The 27,787-nt window shown below is 43.4% G+C and overlaps 1 protein-coding gene across 5 annotated transcripts in view; it reads left to right on the forward strand.

Annotated features, from left to right (window-relative positions):
- ripor1 (RHO family interacting cell polarization regulator 1) overlaps positions 1–27,787 on the forward strand; it is a 135,345-nt gene that overhangs the window by 12,716 nt on the left and 94,842 nt on the right. The window contains exons 2-3 of one of the 5 annotated variants that reach the window (XM_064951941.1): positions 14,238–14,312; positions 27,283–27,392. The exons of 2 other annotated variants lie outside the window; for them this stretch is intronic. In XM_064951941.1, coding sequence (XP_064808013.1) covers positions 27,344–27,392 — 49 coding nt within the window. In that variant the 5' untranslated portion in view covers positions 14,238–14,312; positions 27,283–27,343. The remainder of the gene's footprint in view (positions 1–14,237; positions 14,313–27,282; positions 27,393–27,787) is intronic. 2 more of the 5 variants (XM_064951940.1, XM_064951945.1) reach the window with 2 other exon arrangements.

A 27,787-nucleotide genomic window follows, 5' to 3' on the forward strand; every position in this document is an offset into this window, starting at 1 on the left:
AGTTTACACAATTGACAGAGCGTGCCGCGGTGTTTACACAATTGACAGAGCGTGCCGCTGTGTGTGTAGGGGGGCTATGGAAAAGCCACTGGGGTGGTTGGGTTTCCATAAAAAGTGGGGAAAAAGCGCTTCTCATCTATGGTAGGCTAAGTAAATAATGTGATACGCCTCCACCTGTAATATTTGATTTTGATTTATAAGGTGGGGTCAAGTTTACTGTTGAAGCTGCTTCACTCAACTCTGCCTCACGCCCCACCACTACAAAGATTAGTTTGCTTCTTAGCGAGCTGTAAAGAGCGTAGTGTTATTAGCCTTTGCCTATTTAGCTAGCTCGAACCAGCTAATCTGCCACTGCCACGATGGATATCAGAAATTGGCTTTGCCAAGGTACCCAAACAAAGCCAAAGGAGAATGATAGCAACTAGCAGCAGCAGCAGCATCAAACCACAGAGGCTGCCACCAAGCCCAGCAGCAATGATGCTGCCAAGCTTCAGATAGCTTTGCCTGCAGAGCCTACCCACCCTTCCATAAGTGCCGCCAGGATAATGGCTCCACAGCCCCCTACACCTCCGACTGTTCCTGACGATCTTGGAACAGAGGAGCCAGCTCTGGTTAGCCTAGAATTCTACCCTTGCTGCAGGTTTTCTGTCCAAATGTTTTACATTTAATAGCACCTGGTTCATAGGAAGAGAGTAGCTGGAATACTCGGTTACTGCAGATGCGGCATTTTGTTTCCCATGTTGAAAGTTCTGAGTTGGGTCCAATGCTAACGCAGACAAGGACTTCACCCAAGCTCGGTATTCTAACTGGAAGAATTTTATTGATCGTACCAAAGGATTCGCTCGGCATGCATCAAGCAAAGAGCATTTGAAATGCACTGCACTGTGGAAAGAAAAACAAGTTTGAAGTCCTATGAGAACATCAGTGTCAACACTTGTTAATGATGGGTGCTGGCAAGAAATCATGTGTTTGTCGGCGATTGTGGACATCACTGAATTCCTTGTTTCAAACCAGTAACCACTTAGGGGGCATTGGACACGATAGAGTCAAGAGGGGAGGGAGGCAGTGGATTTTTTCTCTCAATTATGAAATATACTCTCCGAAAAGACAAGGAACTTTCCAAGGTGCTTAGCACCATACCCCACAAGGCCACATACATGTCACACAATATTCAAAATGAAATCATAGGGCTCATGAATGGGGTTTCCACAGCTAAATGCAAGAACTTATTTTCTACTTTGACAAATGTGTTCAGTCAGCACAAAAGAAGCATTCTACACCTGAGGAAAGCTAAGCTAATCCAACTGGCATTTGAGGGGTATCTTACAAGAACATTTCAGGAAGAATGGAGTGATCGATTACTCAGGAAGTTCCACAGAGCATCAAGGAGGCTGCAACTCTTCTGAAGATGTAAGAAAAATCTAGCTGGTTGGTTTTTATCACTTATTGGTCAAAAGCACTCAATGGCGTCGGCATTTGAACTTTTATGTTTATTGTGGTATAGCGTAAAATAAGTATAATTCAATATAATTCCAATGCAAGAACCCAAATGATGCCCCTGGGTATAGTTACATATCGGTATGTTTCATCATAGAAATAGATATTATGGTTTTCTTGGTAGGCTATTGGTATTTGTGGTTGTAAATTGAACTGTACTTATTGGAAAAATGCTTATGGTAGGCTGGCATTGCTTAATTGATTACTTGGGTCGAATTTGATCCACGCCGGGTCTGCTACAAACACCACTCCCAGCTGCCCGCGGCCATTTTAAATATTCAATATTCATTTAAATCCTCCTGCTGCAGGATTAGGGGTAAATTCTATGTGCAGATATGAACGTGTTATTTGTTGTGATTTCATGATTTTCATCATGTGTTAACTTAGGGATTTTCCACTTTTAAAAAAACGCTTCCTGCATTAACCTTGTTGAAATACATCATATTTCCTGGATCATCCAGTGGGTCAGCTGTAGAATGTCTGTTTTAGGTTACAGCCAGCAACCTTTTTATTTTATTTCACCTTTATTTAACCAGGTAGGCAAGTTGAGAACAAGTTCGCATTTACAATTGCGACCTGGCCAAGATAAAGCAAAGCAGTTCGACACATACAACAACACAGAGTTGCACATGGAGTAAAACAAACATACAGTCAATAATATAGGAGAACAATAAGTCCATATACAATGTGAGCAAGTGAGGTGAGATAAGGGAGGTAAAAGGCAAAAAAAGGCCATGGTGGCGAAGTAAATACAATATAGCAAGTAAAATACTGGAATGGTTGATTTGCAGTGGAAGAATGTGCAAAGTAGAGATAGAAATAATGGGGTGCAAAGGAGCTCAATAAATACAGTAGGGAAAGAGGTAGTTGTTTGGGCTAAATTATAGACGGGCTATGTACAGGTACAGTAAGTTGCTCTGACAGCTGGTGCTTAAAGCTAGTGAGGGAGATAAGTGTTTCCAGTTTCAGAGATTTTTGTAGTTCGTTCCAGTCATTAGCAGCAGAGAACTGGAAGGAGAGGCGGCCAAAGGAAGAATTGGTTTTGGGGGTGACCAGAGAGATATACCTGCTGGAGCACGTGCTACAGGTGGGTGCTGCTATGGTGACCAGCGAGCTGAGATAAGGGGGGACTTTACCTAGTAGGGTCTTGTAGATGACATGGAGCCAGTGGGTTTGGCGACGAGTATGAAGCGAGGGCCAGCCAACGAGAACGTACAGGTCGCAGTGGTGGATAGTATATGGGGCTTTGGTGACAAAACGGATGGCACTGTGATAGACTGCATCCAATTTATTGAGTAGGGTATTGGAGGCTATTTTTTAAATGACATCGCCGAAGTCGAGGATTGGTAGGATGGTCAGTTTTACAAGGGTATGTTTGGCAGCATGAGTGAAGGATGCTTTGTTTGCGAAATAAGGAAGCCAATTCTAGATTTAACTTTGGATTGGAGATGTTTGATGTGAGTCTGGAAGGAGAGTTTACAGTCTAACCAGACACCTAGGTATTTGTAGTTGTCCACATATTCTAAGTCAGAGCCTTCCAGAGTAGTGATGTTGGACAGGCGGGCAGGTGCAGGCAGCGATTGGTTGAAGAGCATGTATTTAGTTTTACTTGTATTTAAGAGCAATTGGAGGCCACGGAAGGAGAGTTGTGTGGCATTGAAGCTCGCCTGGAGGGTTGTTAACTCTTGGAACTCCCCATCCCGGATCCGGGATCGTGACTAAAGCCTCAGGCTCATTAGCATAACGCAACGTTAACGATTTCTGAAAATCGCAAATAAAATGAAAATAATGCGTCTGCTCTCAAGCGTAGCCTTTTCTTAACAACACTGTCATCTCAGATTTTCAAAATATGCTTTTGAACCATAGAAATTGACTAATTTGTGTAAGAGTATGCAAACATTTTCACAAAAACCAGATAACCAAATAAATAAAATCATTTACCTTTGAAGAGCTTCTGATGTTTTCAATGAGGAGACTCTCAGTTACATACCAAATGCGCAGTTTTTCCTGAAAGCGTCTGTGTGTAGGAGAAATCGTTCCGTTTTCTACATTGCGTCTGGCTACCGAAACGAAACGAAAATTCAGTCACCTACAACGTAAAACTTTTTCCGAATTAACTACATAATATCGCCCGAAACATGGCAAACGTTGTTTGGAATCAATCCTCAAGGTGTTTTTTAACATATCTCTTCATTGATATGCAGTTCGTGGAAGCTTGCTTTCCTCTCTGTATCCCATGGAAAAATACTGGCAGCTGGCTTTTGAGCACCAATTTCGGCGCAGGACACCGGGCTGACACCTGGTAAATGTGGTCTCTTATGGTCAATCTTCCAATGATCTGCCTACAAATACGTCACAATGCTGCAGACACCTTGGGGAAACGACAGAAAGGGCAGGCTCATTCCTCTCGCATTCACAGCCATATAAGGAGACAATGGAAAACAGAGCCTCAAAAATCCTGCTCATTTCCTGGATGCCGTCTCATCTTGGTTTTGCCTGAAGCTCACGTTCTAGGGCACGCACAGAAAATATCTTTGCAGTTCTGGACACGTCAGAGTGTTTTCTTTCGAAAGCTATCAATTATATGCATAGTCGAGCATCTTTTTGTGACAAAATATCTTGTTTAAAACGGGAACGTTTTTCATCCAAAAATGAAATAGCGCCCCCAGAGCATCAACAGGTTAACACAGTGTCCAAAAAGGGCCAGATGCATACAGAATGGTGTCGTCTGCATAGAGGTGGATCAGAGACTCACCAGCAACAAGAGCGACATCATTGATGTATACAGAGAAGAGAGTCGGTCCAAGAATTGAACCCTGTGGCACCCCCATAGAGACTGCCAGAGGCCCGGACAACAGACCCTCCGATTTGACACACTGAACTCCATCAGAGAAGTAGTTGGTGAACCAGGCGAGGCAATCATTTGAGAAACCAAGGCTGTTGAGTCTGTCGATAAGGAGGTGGTGATTGACAGAGTCAAAAGCCTTGGCCAGGTCAATGAATACGGCTGCACAGTATTGTTTCTTATCGATGGCGGTTAAGATACCGTTTAGGACCTTGAGCGTGGCTGAGGTGCACCCATGACCAGCTCTGAAACCAGATTGCATAGCGGAGAAGGTATGGTGGGATTCGAAATGGTCGGTAATCTGTTTGTTGACTTGGCTTTCGAAGACCTTAGAAAGGCAGGGTAGGATAGATATAGGTCTGTAGCAGTTTGGGTCAAGAGTGTCCCCCCCTTTGAAGAGGGGGATGACTGCAGCTGCTTTACAATCTTTGGGAATCTCAGACGACACGAACGAGAGGTTGAATAGGCTAGTAATAAGGGTGGCAACAATTTCGGCAGATAATTTTAGAAAGAAAGGGTCCAGATTGTCTAGCCCGGCTGATTTGTAGGGGTCCAGATTTTGCAGCTCTTTCAGAACATCAGCTGACTGGATTTGGGAGAAGGGGAAATGGGGAAGGCTTGGGCGAGTTGCTGTGGGGGGTGCAGTGCTGTTGACAGGGGTAGGGGTAGCCAGGTGGAAAGCATGGCCAGCCGTAGAAAAATTCTTATTTAAATTCTCAATTATAGTGGATTTATCGGTGGTGACAGTGTTTCCTATCTTCAGTGCAGTAGGCAGCTGGGAGGAGGTGTTCTTATTCTCCATGGACTTTACAGTGTCCCAGAACTTTTTTGAGTTATTGTTGGAGGAAGCAAATTTCTGCTTGAAAAAGCTAGCCTTGGCTTTTCTAACTGCCTGTGTATATTTAAAAAAAAAAAAATTAAAAATAAAATAACCAGGCATCCTCTACTGACGGGTGAGATCAATATCCTTCCAGGATACCCCGGCCAGGTCAATTAGAAAGGTCTGCTCGCTGAAGTGTTTCAGGGAGTGTTTGACAGTGATGAGTGGAGGTTGCTTGACCACTGACCCATTACTGATGCAGGCAATGAGGCAGTGATTGCTGAGATCTTGGTTGAAAACAGCAGAGGTGTATTTAGAGGGCATGTTGGTTAGGATGATACAGTGCCTTGCGAAAGTATTCGGCCCCCTTGAACTTTGCGACCTTTTGCCACATTTCAGGCTTCAAACATAAAGATATAAAACTGTATTTTTTTGTGAAGAATCAACAACAAGTGGGACACAATCATGAAGTGGAACGACATTTATTGGATATTTCAAACTTTTTTAACAAATCAAAAACTGAAAAATTGGGCGTGCAAAATTATTCAGCCCCCTTAAGTTAATACTTTGTAGTGCCACCTTTTGCTGCGATTACAGCTGTAAGTGGCTTGGGGTATGTCTCTATCAGTTTTGCACATCGAGAGACTGAAATTGTTTCCCATTCCTCCTTGCAAAACAGCTCGAGCTCAGTGAGGTTGGATGGAGAGCATTTGTGAACAGCAGTTTTCAGTTCTTTCCACAGATTCTCGATTGGATTCAGGTCTGGACTTTGACTTGGCCATTCTAACACCTGGATATGTTTATTTTTGAACCATTCCATTGTAGATTTTGCTTTATGTTTTGGATCATTGTCTTGTTGGAAGACAAATCTCCGTCCCAGTCTCAGGTCTTTTGCAGACTCCATCAGGTTTTCTTCCAGAATGGTCCTGTATTTGGCTCCATCCATCTTCCCATCAATTTTAACCATCTTCCCTGTCCCTGCTGAAGAAAAGCAGGCCCAAACCATGATGCTGCCACCACCATGTTTGACAGTGGGGATGGTGTGTTCATTGTGATGAGCTGTGTTGCTTTTACGCCAAACATAACGTTTTGCATTGTTGCCAAAAAGTTCAATTTTGGTTTCATCTGACCAGAGCACCTTCTTCCACATGTTTGGTGTGTCTCCCAGGTGGCTTGTGGCAAACTTTAAACGACACTTTTTATGGATATCTTTAAGAAATGGCTTTCCGTCTTGCCACTTCCATAAAGGCCTCATTTGTGCAATATACGACTGATTGTTGTCCTATGGACAGAGTCTCCCACCTCAGCTGTAGATCTCTGCAGTTCATCCAGAGTGATCATGGGCCTCTTGGCTGCATCTCTGATCAGTCTTCTCCTTGTATGAGCTGAAAGTTTAGAGGGACAGCCAGGTCTTGGTAGATTTGCAGTGGTCTGATACTCCTTCCATTTCAATATGATCGCTTGCACAGTGCTCCTTGGGATGTTTAAAGCTTGGGAAATCTTTTTGTATCCAAATCCAGCTTTAAACTTCTTCACATCAGTATCTCGGACCTGCCTGGTGTGTTCCTTGTTCTTCATGATGCTCTCTGCGCTTTTAACGGACCTCTGAGACTATCACAGTGCAGGTGCATTTATACGGAGACTTGATTACACACAGGTGGATTGTATTTATCATCATTAGTCATTTAGGTCAACATTGGATCATTCAGAGATCCTCACTGAACTTCTGGAGAGAGTTTGCTGCACTGAAAGTAAAGGGGCTGAATAATTTTGCACGCCCAATTTTTCAGTTTTTGATTTGTTAAAAAAGTTTGAAATATCAAATAAATGTCGTTCCACTTCATAATTGTGTCCCACTTGTTGTTGATTCTTCACAAAAAAATACAGTTTTATATCTTTATGTTTGAAGCCTGAAATGTGGCAAAAGGTCGCAAAGTTCAAGGGGGCCGAATACTTTCGCAAGGCACTGTATCTGTGGACAAGTCTACGATACGTAAAACACTTAACAAGAGTGGTGTTCATGGGAGTCCTGACCTCAACCTGATTTAAAAGGCTGTGTCATGACCTCGAGCAGTTCTCAAAAGACATCCTAAGAATATTGTTGAACTGAAACAGTTCTGTAAAGAGGAATGGTCCCTAATTCCTCCTGACTGTTGTGTAGGTCTGATCCGCAACTACAGAAAACGTTTGGTTGAGATTATTGTTGTCAAAGGAGGGTCAACCAGTTATTAAATCCAATGGTTCACATACTTTCCCCACCCTGCACTGTGAATGTTTACACGGTGTGTTCAATAAAGACATGAAAACGTATAATTGTTTGTGTGTTTAGTTTAAGCATACTGTGTTTGTCTGTTGTGACTTAGAAGAAGATCAGATCAAATTTTATGACCAATTTATGCAGAAATCCAGGTAATTCCAAAGGGTTCACATGACTTTTTCTTGCCACTGTATCTAGCCCTACCACTCCTGTATCCTTGCACATTGTAAATATGGTAATGGCACTGACCCTGGACCTGACTCTGTCTATAGCTTACTTACTTTCTCGTGTTCTTCTTATTTCTATTTCTCCTGTGTTTTTGTTCTACTTGACTTTTATTTATTTTAATTTTATAGTACTACTGGTATTGATTACTGCATTGTTGGGAAAGAGCAAGCAAAAAAGGCATTTCACTGTACTAGTGCACGTGAGTAAAGACCTTGAACTTTTGTTGTTTTGCAGGTGAAATAGTCTATTGATTCCAAGATCGAATGATAACTGTGTGTGTTGTGGCCATGCAGCCTTGGACGATGAATAACTTTCCTGAGACTGAGAAAGTCAATTATCTCTCCTGAATAGGAAGCTAGCTTTTCTTTTTTTTGTTTATGTTTACCACCTCCCCCCATTGTGGTGTTTGTCCTGGGCCTCTGGGCCCTCCAAGGCTCCAATGAGTTAAACATACAGGGAAAGGTCATTCATTCAGAATCTGTGCTTTCAAAGTCCATACAAACACTGAAATTACAGAATATGTTTTCATGGGTTTTGAATTGAAAACCCTAGATCTTTGCTCATCTGGTACAAAACTCATAAGAGAACCAGTGGACTGGGACCCAGTGCACCAGTTTAACTATTAAGTACTCTGGTCAGAAGAGTAGTTTTTGCTGCCAGCGGCATTGATTATGTAACAAAGTATTCACCCATCCTGTTAAAAACATTGTTTTGAACCTGCCATCTCTGAGTGGCCTCTGTCTCTCAGTCCCAACCTTTCTCTGTTTTCTGACACATAGTTACTCTGCCCTGTTTTTTCCTCACTCACTCACTCTCACTCACTCACTCTCACTCACTCACTCACTCACTCACTCACTCACTCACTCACTCACTCACATCGCTCTATTCTCCTCTCTCCCTCTATCTGGGCACAAACACACATACACAAAATAGTCTCAAGGAAAGTTGGCAGAAAAACCTCCATTGTCTGTAAGAGATACAAATATGCCTATCAAAGGGGAAGTGTTTATTAGTACAGATGTACTTGGTCTGTAATGGAGAGAGAGAAAGTTGTGTTAGGGATGCTGCTTTTCCCATCTGAGAGGTTGCCAAATGGCAAGAATGAGGCATCGGGCATTGAATGTGTCTCATACTCACAAATGTCAGAATGTGTGTTTGTGTTTGTGTGTCCGGGAGACACCTGAAACCCCACCTCTTCAAGGAATACCTAGGATAGGATAAGTAATCCTTCTCACCCCCTCCCTCTCTGCAATGACTTAGTGTGTGCGCCTGGATAAGAGAAGCGTGCACTCACTTGTACGTTAAGCAATTCAAATTCTTTATCTTGGAATCATATTATGCAATACTGAGTTGAGTTGAATGTTGAGTGCTGCATGCGTAGCCATAGAAACCATGTAGACTACAGGAAGACTATGAATCCTGCATTCCACTGAGGTTTCTGGGTGGGTTTAAAGTAAAAACCTTTATTGGGTAAGGTTCCTTTCCATGGTCATACATACTACCCATCGGACACTCAACACATTAACACACACCCTCCTTTATGTTCACTTTATGTTTACTTCTTACGTGTGGCTCTACTGTTCTCTGCTCAATTCATAGTAAATGTGGACACCAAGGAACTTGAAGTTCTCAACCTGCTCCACTGCAGCCCCGTCGATGAGAATGGGAGCGTGCTCAGTCCTCTTGTTCCTGTAGTCCACTATCATCTCCTTTGTCTTGATCACATTGAGGGAGAGGTTGTTGTCCTGGCACCAGGGGTCTCTGACCTCCTCCCTATAGGCTGTCTCGTTGTTGTCGGTGATCAGGCCTACCACTATTGTGTGGGAAAGGGCAGTTTGGAGTGCAATCTGTTGGTGGCGGTATGCAAATTGGAGTGGGTCTAGGGTTTCTGGGATGATGGTGTTGATGTCCCTTTCAAAACACTTCATGGCTACAGACGTGAGTGCTATGGGTCAGTAGTCATTTAGGCAAGTTACCTTAGTGTTCTTGGGCACAGGGAACATGTACTGCATCCCATGCACTGCTTATCTAAATCATGTTGCTAAATTTTAAAAATGAAATCTTTAAAATGTGAACTCATTGACTTGACTGTCAATATTAGAGGCTGTTGTATTCAAACCTGTTGGTAGTTCTACTTGCCTCACACATCTGTTCAGATGGGGCTTTGGGTTACAACATGATCTCACAATCACAGGAAAAGATAGGGGAGGTTATATTGTACACATAAGGACAAATGTTACCCTTTATATTCATATTGACACCTACATTTTTTTAGGAGTAATGCAAAAATAATCATGTTATCGATGCTCCAGCAAAAACAGGCATTTTGGGTTAATTTTACATATGCGTATTGTATTTGATAATCTATTCATTTGAGTTCCTTTACAGTATGATGTTGATAGAGGGTAGGGTTGAAGGGCTGTGATGACAGTACAATCACAGGAAACGAGTGGTCAGTGTTTCCGCTTACTGAACTGCTCTTGAATGTCTGTGTGAGTCTGGCTGGCACTTCCTGGTGAAAAGGCCATTCAGAGCTAGTGTTTTTCCCACCTGGCCACTGGTGTCTGCCCTCTCCATTTAGGGGTGTTGCAGAATTGAAGAGATTTGCCCCAGGGAACTGTCTGGTCCCCGTCCCTGTAAAATGGTGTGATGAACTCTGATAAAATATTAATCAGAGTCGGGACATCTTGTCTGGAGGACTCTCCACACACTAACATAAATATCGTCATCTGTCTCCAAGCAGAGTAGCTGGTCCTGTCACTAGATGCTTGAAATACAGGGAGAACAAGGATCTTATCTCTTATTTTTGTAACGTTTATTTAACTAGGCAAGTCAGTTAAGAACAAATTCTTATTTTCAATGACGGCCTAGGAACAGTGGGTTAACTGCCTTGTTCAAGGGGCAGAATGACAGATTTTTACCTTGTCAACTCAGAGATTCGATTTTGCAACCTTACGGTTACTAGTCCAACGCTCTAACCAGTAAGCTACCTTCCACTCCTATCTGCAAAAGTAGAATCCCTGGATTCTCTGGCTGAACTGATGCGTGGTTGGGGGCAAAATGAAAGGGTCCTGATGGGTGATTTAAACTGGGATTGGTTATCTCCAACTCTGAGGCCATAAGAGGACTGCAATATATTACAACACTCATTGATGTTAATCTAACAAAGAATCTGCATAAATACTCGGCCATTGGGATTTTCGCAAATTATTTAAGTGATCATTGTACAGTTGCTTGCATTAGAGACACCAAAATCCCCAAAGTGCCCTCTCGGTTCATTGTCAAACTAAATTTTAGGCAGTTCTATGAGCAGGCATTCCTGCATGAACTTTATGAATGCAACTGGGATAGGATCACACTTATTCCAGATATCGAAGAGGCATTCTCCTATTTTCTTTCAATGTTTTCTACCATATCTGTGATAAACACAACCCTCTCAAAAAGTACCTGGTATGAGTTAGAGACAATCCCTGGTTTACAGGGGAATTATCTGATTGGATCCATAAACTAAATACACAATGGGCCAAAGCCAGAAAGGGTAATTCCCAGACTGAATGCCAGTTACAGTATTCAGGGCACTGAGAAATAAGTGCACCTTGATAATACGGAAATGCAAATCTATCTTCTATTATGTATCTACCAACACAAACCTCAATAACCCAACGAAATTATGGAAAACCATTAAATCCATGAATGCTAACACAAACTCCTCTGGTCTTCCATATAAATTTACCTCAAATTCAATGGATGAGACTGACAAGAATAAACTGCTTGACATGTTTAATGGGCATTTTGCTAAAGCTGAGCATTTATTAGATAATGAACTCCTTCCAAACATCTCAAATGAGGCTGTGAAGGAAACTGCCACACGCTGGCCTACGGTTCATTTATTTAATTGTACCGAGGTCGAGCTCTCAGAAGTTGTAAAGAAACTCAACTCTATTGATATTAAGAAAGCAGCTGGCCTGGATGAATTAAACCCACATTTTCAAAACATTGGGGCAGAGATCATTGCTGCCCCTCTCACTCATATATTAAATATTTCATTGGCGAGTAATACCATTCCAAAAGTCTGGAAAGCACCCTATGTCATGTCTTTACTTAAAGGTGGAGATCCATCCCAGTTGGATAACTATCGTCCCATATCTAGACGGTCTGCACTGGCAAAAGTTCTGGAAAACCTGGTGAACTCACATGTCAAAGACATTCTTTTCAATAACTCAGTTTTATCTCAATTCCAATCGGGCTTTAGAGCCAAGCATAGTACAATTACTGCTGTAAGTAAGGTTGTAGGTGATATTCTAGATGCTCAGGACAAGAAAAATCACTGTTTCACTTTTTTATTGACTTATCAAAGGCCTTCGACACTGTTGACCATACCCTGCTGTTGTATAGACTAAAAAAAGGTTCGTTTAAGTGTTGATGCATTGGAGTGGTTCCAAAACTACCTTTCTGACAGAACATAGTGTGCAGCTCAGAGGGTATGAAATCTGAGTTTCGAAGGCTTACAACAGGAGTTCCACAGGGCTCAATTTTAGGTCCGATCCTTTTTACACTGTATATAAATGATATAGGAAGCCTGTTGACTCTGCAAATCTCCATCTGTATGCTGATGACACAATTATTTATTCTAGCATGTCTAATATTGAGAAGGCATTTCAGGACTTACAGTTGGCCTTTGATGTTATTCAAAGGCAGCTTTTCCAATTGAAACTTGTGCTTAATGAAAGGAAAACAAAGTGTATGGTTTTCTCTTCCCTGAAAGTTAACAGATGGAGTCCCTTTCAGATTTTAACTATAACAGGCCAGCAACTTGATAGGGTCACCTCCTATAAGTATCTTGGGATTTGGTTAGATGAAAAGTTGAATTTTAAACAGCACATTGATACCTTGACCAAGAAACTGAAGTTGAAATTGGGTTTCTATTACAGGAACAAATGTTGCTTTTCAATGTTAGTCAGAAAAGATCTTGTTCAAAGCACTTTTTTTAATCAGTGCTGGATTATGGTGAAATTGTCTATATGCCTCAGCAAGTACCTTGAAAACTCTGGACACAGTGTGTCATGGTGCTTTAAGATTCATTACAAATGCTAGATCACTTACCCATCACTGTGATTGGTATGCTATAGTGTAATGGACCTCTCTCTCCACCAGGAGGCTAAAGCATGGGTACACTTTTGTGTACAAAGCATTGATGGGACAAATCCCTTTGTATCTCTGTTCTTTACTGACCTGATCAGTCACTCAATACAGTCTTCATTCACAGTCGCTGCTGTCCTTGTCTGTTCCCAAGGCTAGAACTGAGATGGGAAAACATATTTCCCATAATGCCCCTTCATCCTGGAACATGCTTCAGAAGATTGTAAAGTTAGGGGAGTTAGTGTCTTTGCCTGTTTTTAAGACTCTAATCAACAACACTGCTTGTGAAAACTGCAGTTGGTTCTATTCTTCAATTGTATCTTTAACTTGTGACACTTTGTCTTTTGTGTGTATTCTTTATTTTTCTGTATTGTTTTATGGACACGCTGCTATTTCCATGTTTTGCCTTCTTGCCAGGTCACCCTCGCAAAATAGGTTTTTAACCTCAATGGGTTTTACCTGGTTAAATAAAGGTTAAATAAAAACTCCACCTGGGGGCGGCCCTTCAGAAAGTCCAGGATCCAGTTGTAGAGGGAGGTGTTTGGTCCCAGGGTCCTTAGCTTAGTGATGAGCTTTGAGGGCACTATGGTGTTGAATGCTGAGCTGTAGTCAATGAACAGCATTCTCACATAGGTGTTCCTTTTGTCCAGGTGGGAAAGGGCAGTGTGGATTGCAATAGAGATTGCATAATCAAATTGGAGTGGGTCAAGGGTTTCTGGGATAATGGTGATGATGTGAGCCATGACCAGCCTTTCAAAGCACTTCATGGCTATAGAAGTTGAGTGCTACGGGTCGGTAGTCATTTGGGCAGATTACCTTGGTGTTCTTGGGTACAGGGACTATGGGGGTCTGCTTGAAACATGTTGGTATTACAGACTCAGTCAGGGACGGGTTGAAAATGTCAGTGAAGTCACTTGCCAGTTCTTCAGTGCATGCTCGGAGTACACGTCCTGGTAATCCGTCTTGTGAATGTTGACCTGTTTAAAGGTCTTACTCACATCGGCTACGGAGAGCGTGATCACACAATCGTCCGTTTGATGGTTCGTCGGAGGGCAAAGCAGGATTTCTTATAATCCTTCACTCATACTGTCAAACATACCCTCGTAAAACTGACCATCCTACCGATCCTCGACTTTGGTGATGTAATCTATAAAATAGCCTCCAACACTCTACTCAACAAACTGGATGCAGTCTATCACCGTGCCATCCGTTTTGTCACCAAAGCCCCATACACTACCCACCATTGCGACCTGTATGCTCTTGTTGGTTGGCCCTCGCTACATACTCGTCACCAAACCCAGGTTATCTACAAGTCTCTGCTAGGTAAAGCCCCGCCTTATCTCATCTCAATGGTCACCATAGCAGCATCCACTCGTAGCACGCGTTCCAGCAGCTATATCTCACTGGTCACCCCCAAAGCCAATTCCTCCTTTGGTTGTCTTTCCTTCTAGTTCTCTGCTGCCAATGACTGGAACGAACTGCAAAAATCTCTGAAGCTGGAGACTCATATCTCCCTCACTAGCACGGTAAACAGCCCATCTATCTACCTACCTCATCCCCATACAGTATGTATTTAATTATCTTGCTCCTTTGCACCCCAGTATCTCTACTTGCACATTCATCTTCTGCACATCTACCATTCCAGTGTTTAATTGCTATATTGTAATTTCTTCTCCACCATGGCCTATTTATTGCCTTAACTCCCTTATCTTACCTCATTTGCACTCACTGTATATATACTTTTTGTTTTCTTTTTTCTACTGTATGATTGTTGACTATGTTTTGTTTATTCCATGTGTAACTCTGTGTTGTTGTTTGTGTCACAATGCTTTGCCTTATCTTGGCCAAGTCGCAGTTGCAAATGAGAACTTGTTCTCAACTGGCCCACCTGGTTAAATAAAGGTGAAATAAATAAAACAAAAAATAACCGTCCTTGAAAGTTGCAGCTCTACCCTTTAGCTCAGTGGCGATATTGCCTGTAATCCATGGCTTCTGGTTGGGGTATGTATGTACAGTCATTGTGGGGGCGACGTCATCGATACACTTATTGATGAAGCCAGTGACTGATATGGTGTACTCCTCAATGCTATCGGAAGAATCCTGGAACATATTCTAGTCTGCTTGTAAGCAGGAATAAGGAGGATAGAATTATGGTCAGATTTGCCAAATGTAGGGCGTGGGAGAGCTTTGTATGTGTCTCTGTGTGCGGAGTAAAGGTGGTCTGGAGTTTTTTTCCTCTGGTTGTACATTTAACATGCTGGTAGAAATGAGGTAAAACGGATTTAAGTTTCCCTGCATTAAAGTCCTCGGCCACTAGGAGTGCCGCCTCTGGATGAGAATTTTATTGTTTGTTTATGGCCTTATACAGCTCATTGTGTCAGTTTTAGTACTAGCATTGGTTTGTGGTGGTAATTAGACAGCTATGAAAAATATAGATGAAAACTCTCTTGGTAAATATGATGAGTTGTAGACCACACTAAGATACTCTACCTCAGGTGAGCAAAACCTTGAGACTTCCTTGATATTAGATTTTGTGCACCAGCTGTTGTTTACAAACATACACAAACCACCACCCCCTGATTTGATTTGTTTAACTGGAGGCAGCTGTTCTATCTTGCAGATGCAGCGTAAACTCGTTCAGGCACGACTAGGTGAAACATAAGATACTACAGGTTTTAATGTCCCGTTGGTAGGATATTCGTCATCATAGCTTATTTTGTTATCCAATGATTGTATGTTAGCTAATAGGACTGATGGTAGAGGCGGATTACTCACTCGCCGTCGGCTCCTTACAAGGCACCCCGACCTACGTCCCCGATATCTCTGTCTCTTTGTCATGCGAATCACAGGGATGTGGGCCTTGTCGGGTGTCTGAAGTAAATCCTTTGCGCCCGACTCGTTAAAGAAAACATCTTTGTCCAGTACGAGGTGATTAATCGCTGTCCTGATATCTAGAAGCTCTTTTCAGTCATAAGAGACGGTGGCTGAAACATTATGTACAAAATAAGTTACAAATAAAGCAAAAAAACACACACAATAGCACAATTGGTTAGGAGTCCGTAAAACAGCAGCGATCTCCTCCGGCACCATTCTGACATTCTCACAGGTTCAGGAATGTTTAAAAAATCATAACATTCTCTTAAAATTAACCTTAAAAATAGAAATGTCAGGCGACTTGGAAAGTCATAGTCAGTCAATAAATAATATCAAATCAAATTGTATTTGTCACATACACATGGTTAGCAGATGTTAATGCGAGTGAAGTGAAATGCTTGTGCTTCTAGTTCCAACAGTGCAGTAATATCTAACAAGTAATCTAGCAATTCCCTAACAACTACCTAATCTAATGGGGTGAATGAGAATATGCACCTGTACTGACCTGAACAGGCAGTGGCTCGGGTGGTTGATGTCCTTGATGATCTTTTTGGCCTTCCTGTGACATCGGGTGGTGTTGGTGCCTTGCGGTTGAGGGCGGTGCAGTTGCCGTACCAGGCGGCAATACAGCCTGACAGGATACTCTCGATTGTGCATCTCTAAAAGTTTATCAGGGTTTTTGGTGACAAGCCAAATTTCTTCAGCCTCCTGAGGTTGAAGAGGCACTGTTGCGCCTTCTTCACCACGCTGTCTGTGTGAGTGTACCATTTCAGTGATGTGTACGCCGAGGAACTTAAAACTTTCCACCTCCACTGCTGTCCCGTCGATGTGGATGGGGGATGCTCCCTCTGCTGTTTCCTGAAGTCTACGATCATCTCCTTTGTTTTGTTGACATTGAGTGAGAGCTTGTTTTCCTGACACCACACTCCGAGTGCCTTCATCTCCTCTCTGTAGGCTGTCTTGTCATTTTTGGTAATCAAACATTATATAATAATACTCTTTAGCTCACTATCTGTGGATACTATATATGATTAGAAAGGTTCAAAATGTATGTAAAACATCACAGCACAATTGAAAAATATATGGCACATGGTAACCAAACGAGGGTGGTCTATGGTGATATGTGGGATGGGCTGAGAGGTGGGATTAAAGAGTTTCTGTTTGGTAATGAATCATTTTTTTGTAATTTCTTCTTATAAAAGTAGCATGTATGTAAAATGTGTATGCAAAATATGTATGTAAAATGTCTGTGTAAAATGTCTTTGTAAAATGCATGTACTGTATATGTTGCAGAAAAGCTGTAAAAAAACAAACAAAAAAACACCCCTCTCCTCCAAAGAGGGGTGGCGGTGGATGGGTTAATAATGAATCATGTTTTTTTTTAAATACATTGAAGTTACAGCTGAAACACTAACCCTAGATTCGGATTGCATTGCACTTACAGCAACTCGGTAGTCTCTCTAGACAGACGGTTTTCCTCCCACAATGTTACCAATGTTTCCGAGACTACTATATTAATACTACAGTACACTTAGAGATGAAACTCTGACCCTGGTTTATAGTACTTTTAACCCACTTTTTATCCTACTTTCCTCATTGGACCTGTAAGGGGTGGGTTTGCCTGTCTCTATCATTAACCCAAGGTGGAAGAGCCTGGCTCCGTGTAGCCTCAGCTCAATTTAACCACTGATTATAACATTGATACAATTTTATCCCCGGGTAACATTTATTGTTTGGGAGGCCTTTAAATGTTTTTCCTTTAAAGCACTCTGAGTCTACTCAGACAGACTCAGGCAGACAAGGAACCCTTTAAAATCTCTTTATTCATTTACAGTTCATATGCTCTTGTCCAGGCTCACAGTTGATTTAAGGGATGTACAGTATTTTTCTCAGTAACAGGGTTGTAGGCTAGTTTATTATATGAACCAATCATTGCACACCATAACATCTGCCTCTGCCCAGGATGCCAACTGACTTAAGTGTCATTGCTTTGTTAAAGAAGCAAAACAACTGACTAAGAATGTTAATATAAGTAACTAAAATATTTTTTATATATTATCAAAATGATTTCAGTACCTCGTTTGCTTATATATCAGGGTTGCACAAGATGAACTCTGCTAACCTTGCTAATAGTGTGTAATGTCAGAGTTCATTTGTGGTGCATAAATCAAATCAAATCAAATCGAATTTTATTTGTCACATACACATGGTTAGCAGATGTTAATTTGAGTGTAGCGAAATGCTTGTGCTTCTAGTTCCGACAATGCAGTAATAACCAACAAGTAATCTAACTAACAATTCCAAAACTACTGTCTTATACACACAAGTGTAAGGGGATAAAGAATATGTACATAAAGATATATGAATAAGTGATGGTACAGAGCAGCATAGGCAAGATACAGTAGATGGTATCGAGTACAGTATATACATATGAGATGAGTATGTAAACAAAGTGGCATAGTTAAAGTGGCTAGTGATACATGTATTACATAAAGATGCAGTAGATGATATAGAGTACAGTATATACGTATACATATGAGATGAATAATGTAGGGTATGTAAACATTATATTAGGTAGCATTGTTTAAAGTGGCTAGTGATATATTTACATCATTTCCCATCAATTCCCATTATTAAAGTGGCTGGAGTTGAGTCCGTGTGTTGGCAGCAGCCACTCAATGTTAGTGGTTGCTGTTTAACAGTCTGATGGCCTTGAGATAGAAGCTGTTTTTCAAGTCTCTCGGTCCCAGCTTTTATGCACCTGTACTGACCTCGCCTTCTGGATGGTAGCGGGGTGAACAGGCAGTGGCTCGGGTGGTTGTTGTCCTTTGATCTTTATGGCCTTCCTGTAACATCGGGTGGTGTAGGTGTCCTGGAGGGCAGGTAGTTTACCCCCGGTGATGCGTTGTGCAGACCTCACTACCCCCTGGAGAGCCTTACGGTTGTGGGCGGAGCAGTTGCCGTACCAGGCGGTGATACAGCCCGCCAGGATGCTCTCGATTGTGCATCTGTAGAAGTTTGTGAGTGCTTTTGGTGACAAGCCGAATTTCTTCAGCCTCCTGAGGTTGAAGAGGCGCTGCATCTTCAACGCACGTTCTAATGAACACAGTGGACGAATAGTGAATGACTGGTGATTGGAGCTGTTGTGAATATAGGTTAGTCATCAACCTATGGGAATCCAGTTTAGTAGCCTGTGTGTCTCTCTTACCCTCAGCATGATTGTTTGTATTATTTTTTCCCCACAGTTTGTGTCAACATGCAGTGAAGTCGCAGCCCAGTGTCGTTGTTCTACTCTGGTACTGAGCAGGGGTGATAGGGTCAGAGAACAGCCTAAACCAACCTTCCATTATTCCTACGGATCCATTTTACAGGCTGCAGTGAACTGTAGTGACTATTGATGTTTTGTGTTGACTATTGACTATCAACATTTTACTGTAACACAGAGCAAGTGAAGCTCATTGGCATGACATAATCATATACATTAGATCAATGATAAAGGGTCAGCAAAGGTTGGAAAAATTACATTCTATAGTGTCCATTCTATCTGTGCCCAAAGAGAGACCCCTGGTGACCTGTAAATCCAGTGAAACCAGAAAATCACCATCACGGCGTTCTCTGAATAGTGTCACAGTGCCACTCTCCATCCATAGGAGGGCAGTGTTTAACAAGGATAGAGTTTCTGTTAACTGCGTTGACCTGTCTCTCTTTGAGTTTTGGTGAAAATTATTAACAGATACATTCCTTTTCTGGAACAATCAAGAAGCTGTTGAGTACATGATTACTACCGATAATGTGGACGTTGTTTAAGGCCGCCCCCGCACCTCTCTGATTCAAAGGGTTTGGGTTAAATGCGCAAAACACATTTCAGGTTGAATACATTCTGTTGTGCAACTGACTAGGTATCCCCCGTTCCCTTTCCGACTGTTTTTTTCTCCATCAACATACCAATGTAATAACATAGCATGTTTACATACATCATTACATTTACATTTAAGTCATTTAGCAGACGCTCTTATCCAGAGCGACTTACAAATTGGTGAATTCACCTTCTGACATCCAGTGGAACAGCCACTTTACAATAGTGCATCTAAATCATTTAAGGGGGGGGGTGAGAAGGATTACTTATCCTATCCTAGGTATTCCTTGAAGAGGTGGGGTTTCAGGTGTCTCCGGAAGGTGGTGATTGACTCCGCTGTCCTGGCGTCGTGAGTGAGTTTGTTCCACCATTGGGGGGCCAGAGCAGCGAACAGTTTTGACTGGGCTGAGCAGGAACTGTACTTCCTCAGTGGTAGGGAGGCGAGCAGGCCAGAGGTGGATGAACGCAGTGCCCTTGTTTGGGTGTAGGGCCTGATCAGAGCCTGGAGGTACTGCGGTGCCGTTCCCCTCACAGCTCCGTAGGCAAGCACCATGGTCTTGTAGCGGATGCGAGCTTCAACTGGAAGCCAGTGGAGAGAGCGGAGGAGCGGGGTGACGTGAGAGAACTTGGGAAGGTTGAACACCAGACGGGCTGCGGCGTTCTGGATGAGTTGTAGGGGTTTAATGGCACAGGCAGGGAGCCCAGCCAACAGCGAGTTGCAGTAATCCAGACGAGAGATGACAAGTGCCTGGATTAGGACCTGCGCCGCTTCCTGTGTGAGGCAGGGTCGTACTCTGCGGATGTTGTAGAGCATGAACCTACAGGAACGGGCCACCGCCATGATGTTAGTTGAGAACGACAGGGTGTTGTCCAGGTTCTTAGCGCTCTGGGAGGAGGACACAATAGAGTTGTCAACCATGATGGCGAGATCATGGAACGGGCAGTCCTTCCCCGGGAGGAAGAGCAGCTCCGTCTTGCCGAGGTTCAGCTTGAGGTGGTGATCCGTCATCCACACTGATATGTCTGCCAGACATGCAGAGATGCGATTCGCCACCTGGTCATCAGAAGGGGGAAAGGAGAAGATTAATTGTGTGTCGTCTGCATAGCAATGATAGGAGAGACCATGTGAGGTTATGACAGAGCCAAGTGACTTGGTGTATAGCGAGAATAGGAGAGGGCCTAGAACAGAGCCCTGGGGGACACCAGTGGTGAGAGCGCGTGGCGAGGAGACAGATTCTCGCCACGCCACCTGGTAGGAGCGACCTGTCAGGTAGGACGCAATCCAAGCGTGGGCCGCGCCGGAGATGCCCAACTCGGAGAGGGTGGAGAGGAGGATCTGATGGTTCACAGTATCGAAGGCAGCCGATAGGTCTAGAAGGATGAGAGCAGAGGAGAGAGAGTTAGCTTTAGCAGTGCGGAGCGCCTCCGTGATACAGAGAAGAGCAGTCTCAGTTGAATGACTAGTCTTGAAACCTGACTGATTTGGATCAAGAAGGTCATTCTGAGAGAGATAGCGGGAGAGCTGGCCAAGGACGGCACGTTCAAGAGTTTTGGAGAGAAAAGAAAGAAGGGATACTGGTCTGTAGTTGTTGACATCGGAGGGATCGAGTGTAGGTTTTTTCAGAAGGGGTGCAACTCTCGCTCTCTTGAAGACGGAAGGGACGTAGCCAGCGGTCAGGGATGAGTTGATGAGCGAAGTGAGGTAAGGTAAGGGAGAAGGTCTCCGGAAATGGTCTGGAGAAGAGAGGAGGGGATAGGGTCAAGCGGGCAGGTTGTTGGGCGGCCGGCCGTCACAAGAAGCGAGATTTCATCTGGAGAGAGAGGGGAGAAAGAGGACAGAGCACAGGGTAGGGCAGTGTGAGCAGAACCAGCGGTGTCGTTTGACTTAGCAAACGAGGATCGGATGTCGTCGACCTTCTTTTCAAAATGGTTGACGAAGTCATCTGCAGAGAGGGAGGAGGGGGGGAGGGGGAGGAGGATTCAGGAGGGAGGAGAAGGTGGCAAAGAGCTTCCTAGGGTTAGAGGCAGATGCTTGGAATTTAGAGTGGTAGAAAGTGGCTTTAGCAGCAGAGACAGAGGAGGAAAATGTAGAGAGGAGGGAGTGAAAGGATGCCAGGTCCGCAGGGAGGCGAGTTTTCCTCCATTTCCGCTCGGCTGCCCGGAGCCCTGTTCTGTGAGCTCGCAATGAGTCGTCGAGCCACGGAGCGGGAGGGGAGGACCGAGCCGGCCTGGAGGATAGGGGACATAGAGAGTCAAAGGATGCAGAAAGGGAAGAGAGGAGGGTTGAGGAGGCAGAATCAGGAGATAGGTTGGAGAAGGTATGAGCAGAGGGAAGAGATGATAGGATGGAAGAGGAGAGAGTAGCGGGGGAGAGAGAGCGAAGGTTGGGACGGCGCGATACCATCCGAGTAGGGGCAGTGTGGGAAGTGTTGGATGAGAGCGAGAGGGAAAAGGATACAAGGTAGTGGTCGGAGACTTGGAGGGGAGTTGCAATGAGGTTAGTGGGAGAACAGCATCTAGTAAAGATGAGGTCGAGCGTATTGCCTGCCTTGTGAGTAGGGGGAAGGTGAGAGGGTGAGGTCAAAAGAGGAGAGGAGTGGAAAGAAGGAGGCAGAGAGGAATGAGTCAAAGGTAGACGTGGGGAGGTTAAAGTCGCCCAGGACTGTGAGAGGTGAGCCGTCCTCAGGAAAGGAGCTTATCAAGGCATCAAGCTCATTGATGAACTCTCCGAGGGAACCTGGAGGGCGATAAATGATAAGGATGTTAAGCTTGAAAGGGCTGGTAACTGTGACAGCATGGAATTCAAAGGAGGCGATAGACAGATGGGTAAGGAGAGAAAGAGGGAATGACCACTTGGGAGAGATGAGGATCCCGGTGCCACCACCCCGCTGACCAGAAGCTCTCGGGGTGTGCGAGAACACGTGGGCGAACGAAGAGAGAGCAGTAGGAGTAGCAGTGTTATCTGTGGTGATCCATGTTTCCGACAGTGCCAAGAAGTCGAGGGACTGGAGGGAGGCATAGGCTGAGATGAACTCTGCCTTGTTGGCCGCAGATCGGCAGTTCCAGAGGCTACTGGAGACCTGGAACTCCACGTGGGTCGTGCGCGCTGGGACCACCAGATTAGGGTGGCCGCGGCCACGCGGTGTGGAGCGTTTGTATGGTCTGTGGAGAGAGGAGAGAACAGGGATAGATAGACACATAGTTGACAGGCTACAGAAGAGGCTACGCTAATGCAAAGGAGATTGGAATGACAAGTGGACTACACGTCTCGAATGTTCAGAAAGTTAAGCTTACGTAGCAAGAATCTTATTGACTAAAATGATTGAAATGATACAGTACTGCTGGAGTAGGCTAGCTGGCAGTGGCTGCGTTGTTGACTTTGTAGGCTAGCTGGCAGTGGCTGCGTTGTTGACACTACACTAATCAAGTCGTTCCGTCGAGTGTAATAGTTTCTACAAACATCATGTTTAATCATGTACATCGCTTCACCCAATTCTTAATTATACAGTCGCCTAAATCACATTCAAAGGAGTATGTAGTATTTTTTTAAATGTCTGTGCTCCAGCTGTAGATGATGTTAGCTGTCTGTCTCTTTTCCTACTTGTCCTCTTTCCCCCATCCTGGTCCTGCGTCAGAGAGTATGGAGGTAATTATCAGGCCTCATCATGAGCGAGCTGTGTGTGGGTGCTACTCCAGCCCTCTCAGCAGAGCAAAGATCACACACATTATTTATATGTTTAAGAGGCGAGAGAGGAGAGGGCCGTTCTGTTTGTACCTACAGTAGAACAAATACACGACTCACATTAAAGAACACATTAACAGCAACAAATTAGACACGGACAGATGGTTGACAGAAGATAAACCTTATATACTGAGTGTACAAAACATTAGGTACACCTGCTCTTTCCACCAGTATAGACTGACTAGGTGAATCCAGGTGAAAGCTGTTAACCATTATTCGTGTCACCTGTTAAATCCACTTCAATCAGTGTAGATGAAGGGGAGGAGACAGGTTAAAGAAGGATTTTTAAGCCTTGAGACAATTGAGACATGGATTGTGTACATGTGCCATTCAGAGGGTGAATGGGCAAGACAAAAGATTGAAGTGCCTTTGAACGGGGTATGGTAGTAGGTGCCAGGCGCACAGGTTTGAGTGTGTCAAGAACTGCAACATTGTTGGGTTTTTCACACTCAACAACTTCCCATGTCTATAGTATGAAGAATGGTTCACCACCCAAAGGACATCCAGCCAACTTGACACAACTATGTGAAGCATTGGATCCAACATGGGCCAGCATCCCTGTGGAAAGGTTTCGACACCTTGTAGAGTCCATGCACTGAAGAATTGAGGCAGTCCTGAGAGAAAAAGAGGGAACAACTCAATATTAGGAAAATGTTCCTAATGATTGTTACACTCAGTGCAAATAATGTCTGTGCTCCAGCTGTAGATGAGGGGCGGCAAGGTAGCCTAGTGGTTAGAGCGTTGGACTAGTAACCAGAAGGTTGCGAGTTCAAACCCCCGAGCTGACAAGGTACAAAGCTATCGTTCTGCCCCTGAACAGGCAGTTAACCCACTGTTCCTTGGCCGTCATTGAAAATAAGAATTTGTTCTTAACTGACTTGCCTGGTTAAATAAAGGTAAAATAAACAATTAATTGTATCTCAACCATGCCTGGTATATTTGAGAAATGTGGAAGTTGTAACTCTGTTCAGTCAGAAATTACTCTATGTCCCTTTGTGACAAAAGAAACACACTGTATCTATAACTTGCTTGGACAGTTTCCTTCCTTATTGGCGCAGTCCGCCAACATTATAAACATTGTCATATGAGTCTGAATAAGTGCTCTAGATGGGTCAGAATGAGCAGGAAACGAGCAAAAACACCAATAGCCTCTTTGTGGAGACTTCCTTATTTACAGTTGTTTACTGGCCACAACTACATTATCAGCAGTTATTTCTGACCCTTTCACAGGGCCATGTGCTGCAGAAATAAAAAAATATATTACAGCCTCTGTGCAGATGAACTAGCCAGACAGACACAGGGTGAGTCTCTAAAGGGAGGAAGGTGGAATTAAATTTGATGCTTTTCTACAAATGCATGAAGGTTTCTTTGTCTCCACTGAATGGTTTGTGTTTTGATTAGATGGTCAGCTGAAGTAAAAGAAACTCTGAGCAATGATCTCATCGCTGGTTGTGTTTGCTGGAATGGAAACCTGGAGCATGTTTAGGCCACAGGAGTTTGGTGGCACCTTAATTGGGGAGGACAGGCACATGGTAACGGCTGGAGTGGAATTAGTGGAATGGTATCAAATACATCAAAACACATGGGTTGATGCCATTCCATTTGCTCCATTCCAGCCTTTATTATGAGCCTTCCTCCCCTCAGAAGCCTCCATTGGTTTAGGCATCTTTGACCCCATATTTTCTCTGTCTACCTCTCTCTTCTTTCTCTCTTTCTTTCTCTCCCCTCAGTGTAACTGACACTCAGCACTCTTCAGTGACTTGAATGGGATCTTTAAATTGGAGCTTCAGGGAGAGGCCCTTAGCTGGCGTTTAATTACCTCAGGGCTCTGGAGCAGCTCCATGCTTCTCTTCTCAGGCCCAGCACCATTGAAGAGGTCAGACTGGACAGTACCCAGGCCCAGCACCACTGACCAGGCCCCTCAGTGGTGAAACACTGACAAAACCTCCCTCAGAATGACAGGTCCACACAGGAATACATCATTAGCATTTTACCCACAATTACATTTGTAACCTACAGTCATTTGTAACAAAGTGGTCGTCCTCCATTATGAGTCAGCCCAAGGTACTGTATACATGCAGCTCCAGGCTTTTAGTGAGGTCTTTCTGTGGTAAAATATGGCCCCCCTGAAGAGAGAACCAAACTTTACACAGTAAACAAACATGTAAATACTGTCTCTGTGTTTCTTTAAATGTTTTGGACTTCCTGCATTCTACCCCCGTTTTACAAAGTGTCAGAGAGTCTTTGATTTTCTGTTCTTATAAGTGGATAAACATGTATTTAGGCTGTACAGCTCAGGGACAGCTAATTCTCTCCATATGTGTGTTTCTGTGTTTATGTGCTGCTTTAGGAGATGGTCAACCCATTGGCTTATACTCCTAAATGATTACCATGAAAGACCAGTTTGTTGGATCTGCTGATTATCAGCTGTATTTCTTTCAATTACGTTGTCTATTCATGCATAGTACCATTTATAAGTTTGGACACACCTCCTCATTCAAGAGTTTTTCTTTAGTTTTACTATTTCCTACATTGTAGAATGACAGTGAAGATATCAAAACTATGAAATAACATGTAGTAACCAAAAAAGTGTTAAACAAATCAAAATATATTCTTCAAAGTAGCCACCCTTTGCCTTGACAGCTTTGCACACTTTAGGAATTCTCAACCAGCTTCACCTGGAATGGTTTTCCAACATTCTTGAAGGAGTTCCCACATATGCTGAGCACTTGTTGGCTGCTTTTCCTTTACTCTACGGTCCAACTCATCTCAATTGGGTTGAGGTCGGGTGATTGTGGAGGCCAGGTCATCTGATGCAGCACTCCATCACTCTCCTTCTTGGTCAAATAGCCCTTACACAGCCTGGAGCTGTGTTTTGGGTCATTGTCCTGTTGAAAAGCAAATGATAGTCCCACTAGGCGCAAATCAGATGGGATGGCGTATCGCTGCAGAATACTGTGGTAGTCAAGCTGGTTAAGTGTGCCTTGAAATCTAAATAAATCACCGTGTCGCCAGCAAAGCACCCCCCATTATCCCACCTCTTCATGCTTCACGGTGGGAAGCACACATGAGGAGATCATCCGCTCACCTACTCTGCGTCTCAAAGATACGGCAATTGGATCCAAAAATCTCAAATTTGGACTCATCAGACCAAAGGACATATTTTCACCGGTCTAGTGTCCATTGCTCGTGTTTCTTGGCCCAAGCAAGTCTCTACTTATGTGTTGTTTTGTGGTTTCTTTGCAGCAATTCAACCATGAAGGCCTGATTCAAGCATTCTCCTCTGAACAGTTGATGTTGAGATGTGTATGTTCCTTAAACTCTGAGAAGCATTTATTTGGGCTGCAATTTGAGGCTGGTAACTGTGTCAATATTGCTTGTACGAATTCGAACCCAGGCGCAGAGAAACACAGCAGAGGTAGGGTTAAGTCCAGAAGGAAACAGGACAAGAGCACACTAACAAAACATGAGACCAAAGCAACGATACAGGCCAACTGAGAAACCTAAATAACCAGGCCACCTGGTGAACAGATAAGGTAATTAAACACAGGTGAAACCAATAAGAAATAAATCAGGATAACCTGGAAACTAGAAAACAATGGGTGCCTTCCAGCGGTAACCTAAGGACACACTCAAATAAAACAGAACCTGTGACAGTAACTCTAATGAACTTATCCTCTGCAGCAGAGGTAACTCTGGATCTTCCTTTCCTGTGGCGGTCCTCATGAGAGCCAGTTTCATCATAGCACTTGATGGTTTTTGCAACTGCACTTGAATAAACTTTGAAAGTACTTGAAATGTTCCATATTGACTGACATTCATGTCTTAAAGTAATGACGGACTGTCGTTTCTCTTTATTTGAGCTGTTCTTGCCATAATATGGACTTGGTCTCAAATAGGGCTATCTTCTGTATACCACGCCTACCTTGTCACAACACAACTGATTGGCTCAAACGCATTAAGGAAAGAAATTCCACAAATTAACTTTTAACAAGACACTCCTGTTAATTGAAATGTGTTCCAGGTGACTACCTCACAAAGCTGACTGAGAATGCCAGGAGTGTGCAGATGTCATCATCGTCGCAATGAGCGGACCAAGGCGCAGCGTGAATGAAGTTCCACATCTTTATTACGGTGAAACTTTAAACAAAACCAATAACGACGCATGAAAGTAGTGGTGAACATGCACAAACAATATCCCACAAACACAGGTGGGAAAAATGGCTACCTAAATATGATCCCCAATTAGAGGCAACGATTACCAGCTGCTTCTAATTGGGAACCATACTAAACACCAACATAGAAATATTTAGCTAGAACACCCCCTAGTCATGCCCTGACAAACTACACCATATAGAACCAAGGGCTCTCTATGGTCAGGACGTGGCTACTTTGAAGAATCTCAAATATAAAATATATTTAGATTGTTTATCACTTTTTTGGTTACTACATGATTCCATATGTGTTATTTCATAGTTTTGATGAATGAGTAGGTGTGTCCAAACTTTTGACTTGTACTATGTGTACAA

The sequence above is a fragment of the Oncorhynchus masou genome, chromosome 31 (assembly GCF_036934945.1).
Source record: "Oncorhynchus masou masou isolate Uvic2021 chromosome 31, UVic_Omas_1.1, whole genome shotgun sequence".
NCBI classification, from domain to species: Eukaryota; Metazoa; Chordata; class Actinopteri; order Salmoniformes; family Salmonidae; genus Oncorhynchus; species Oncorhynchus masou.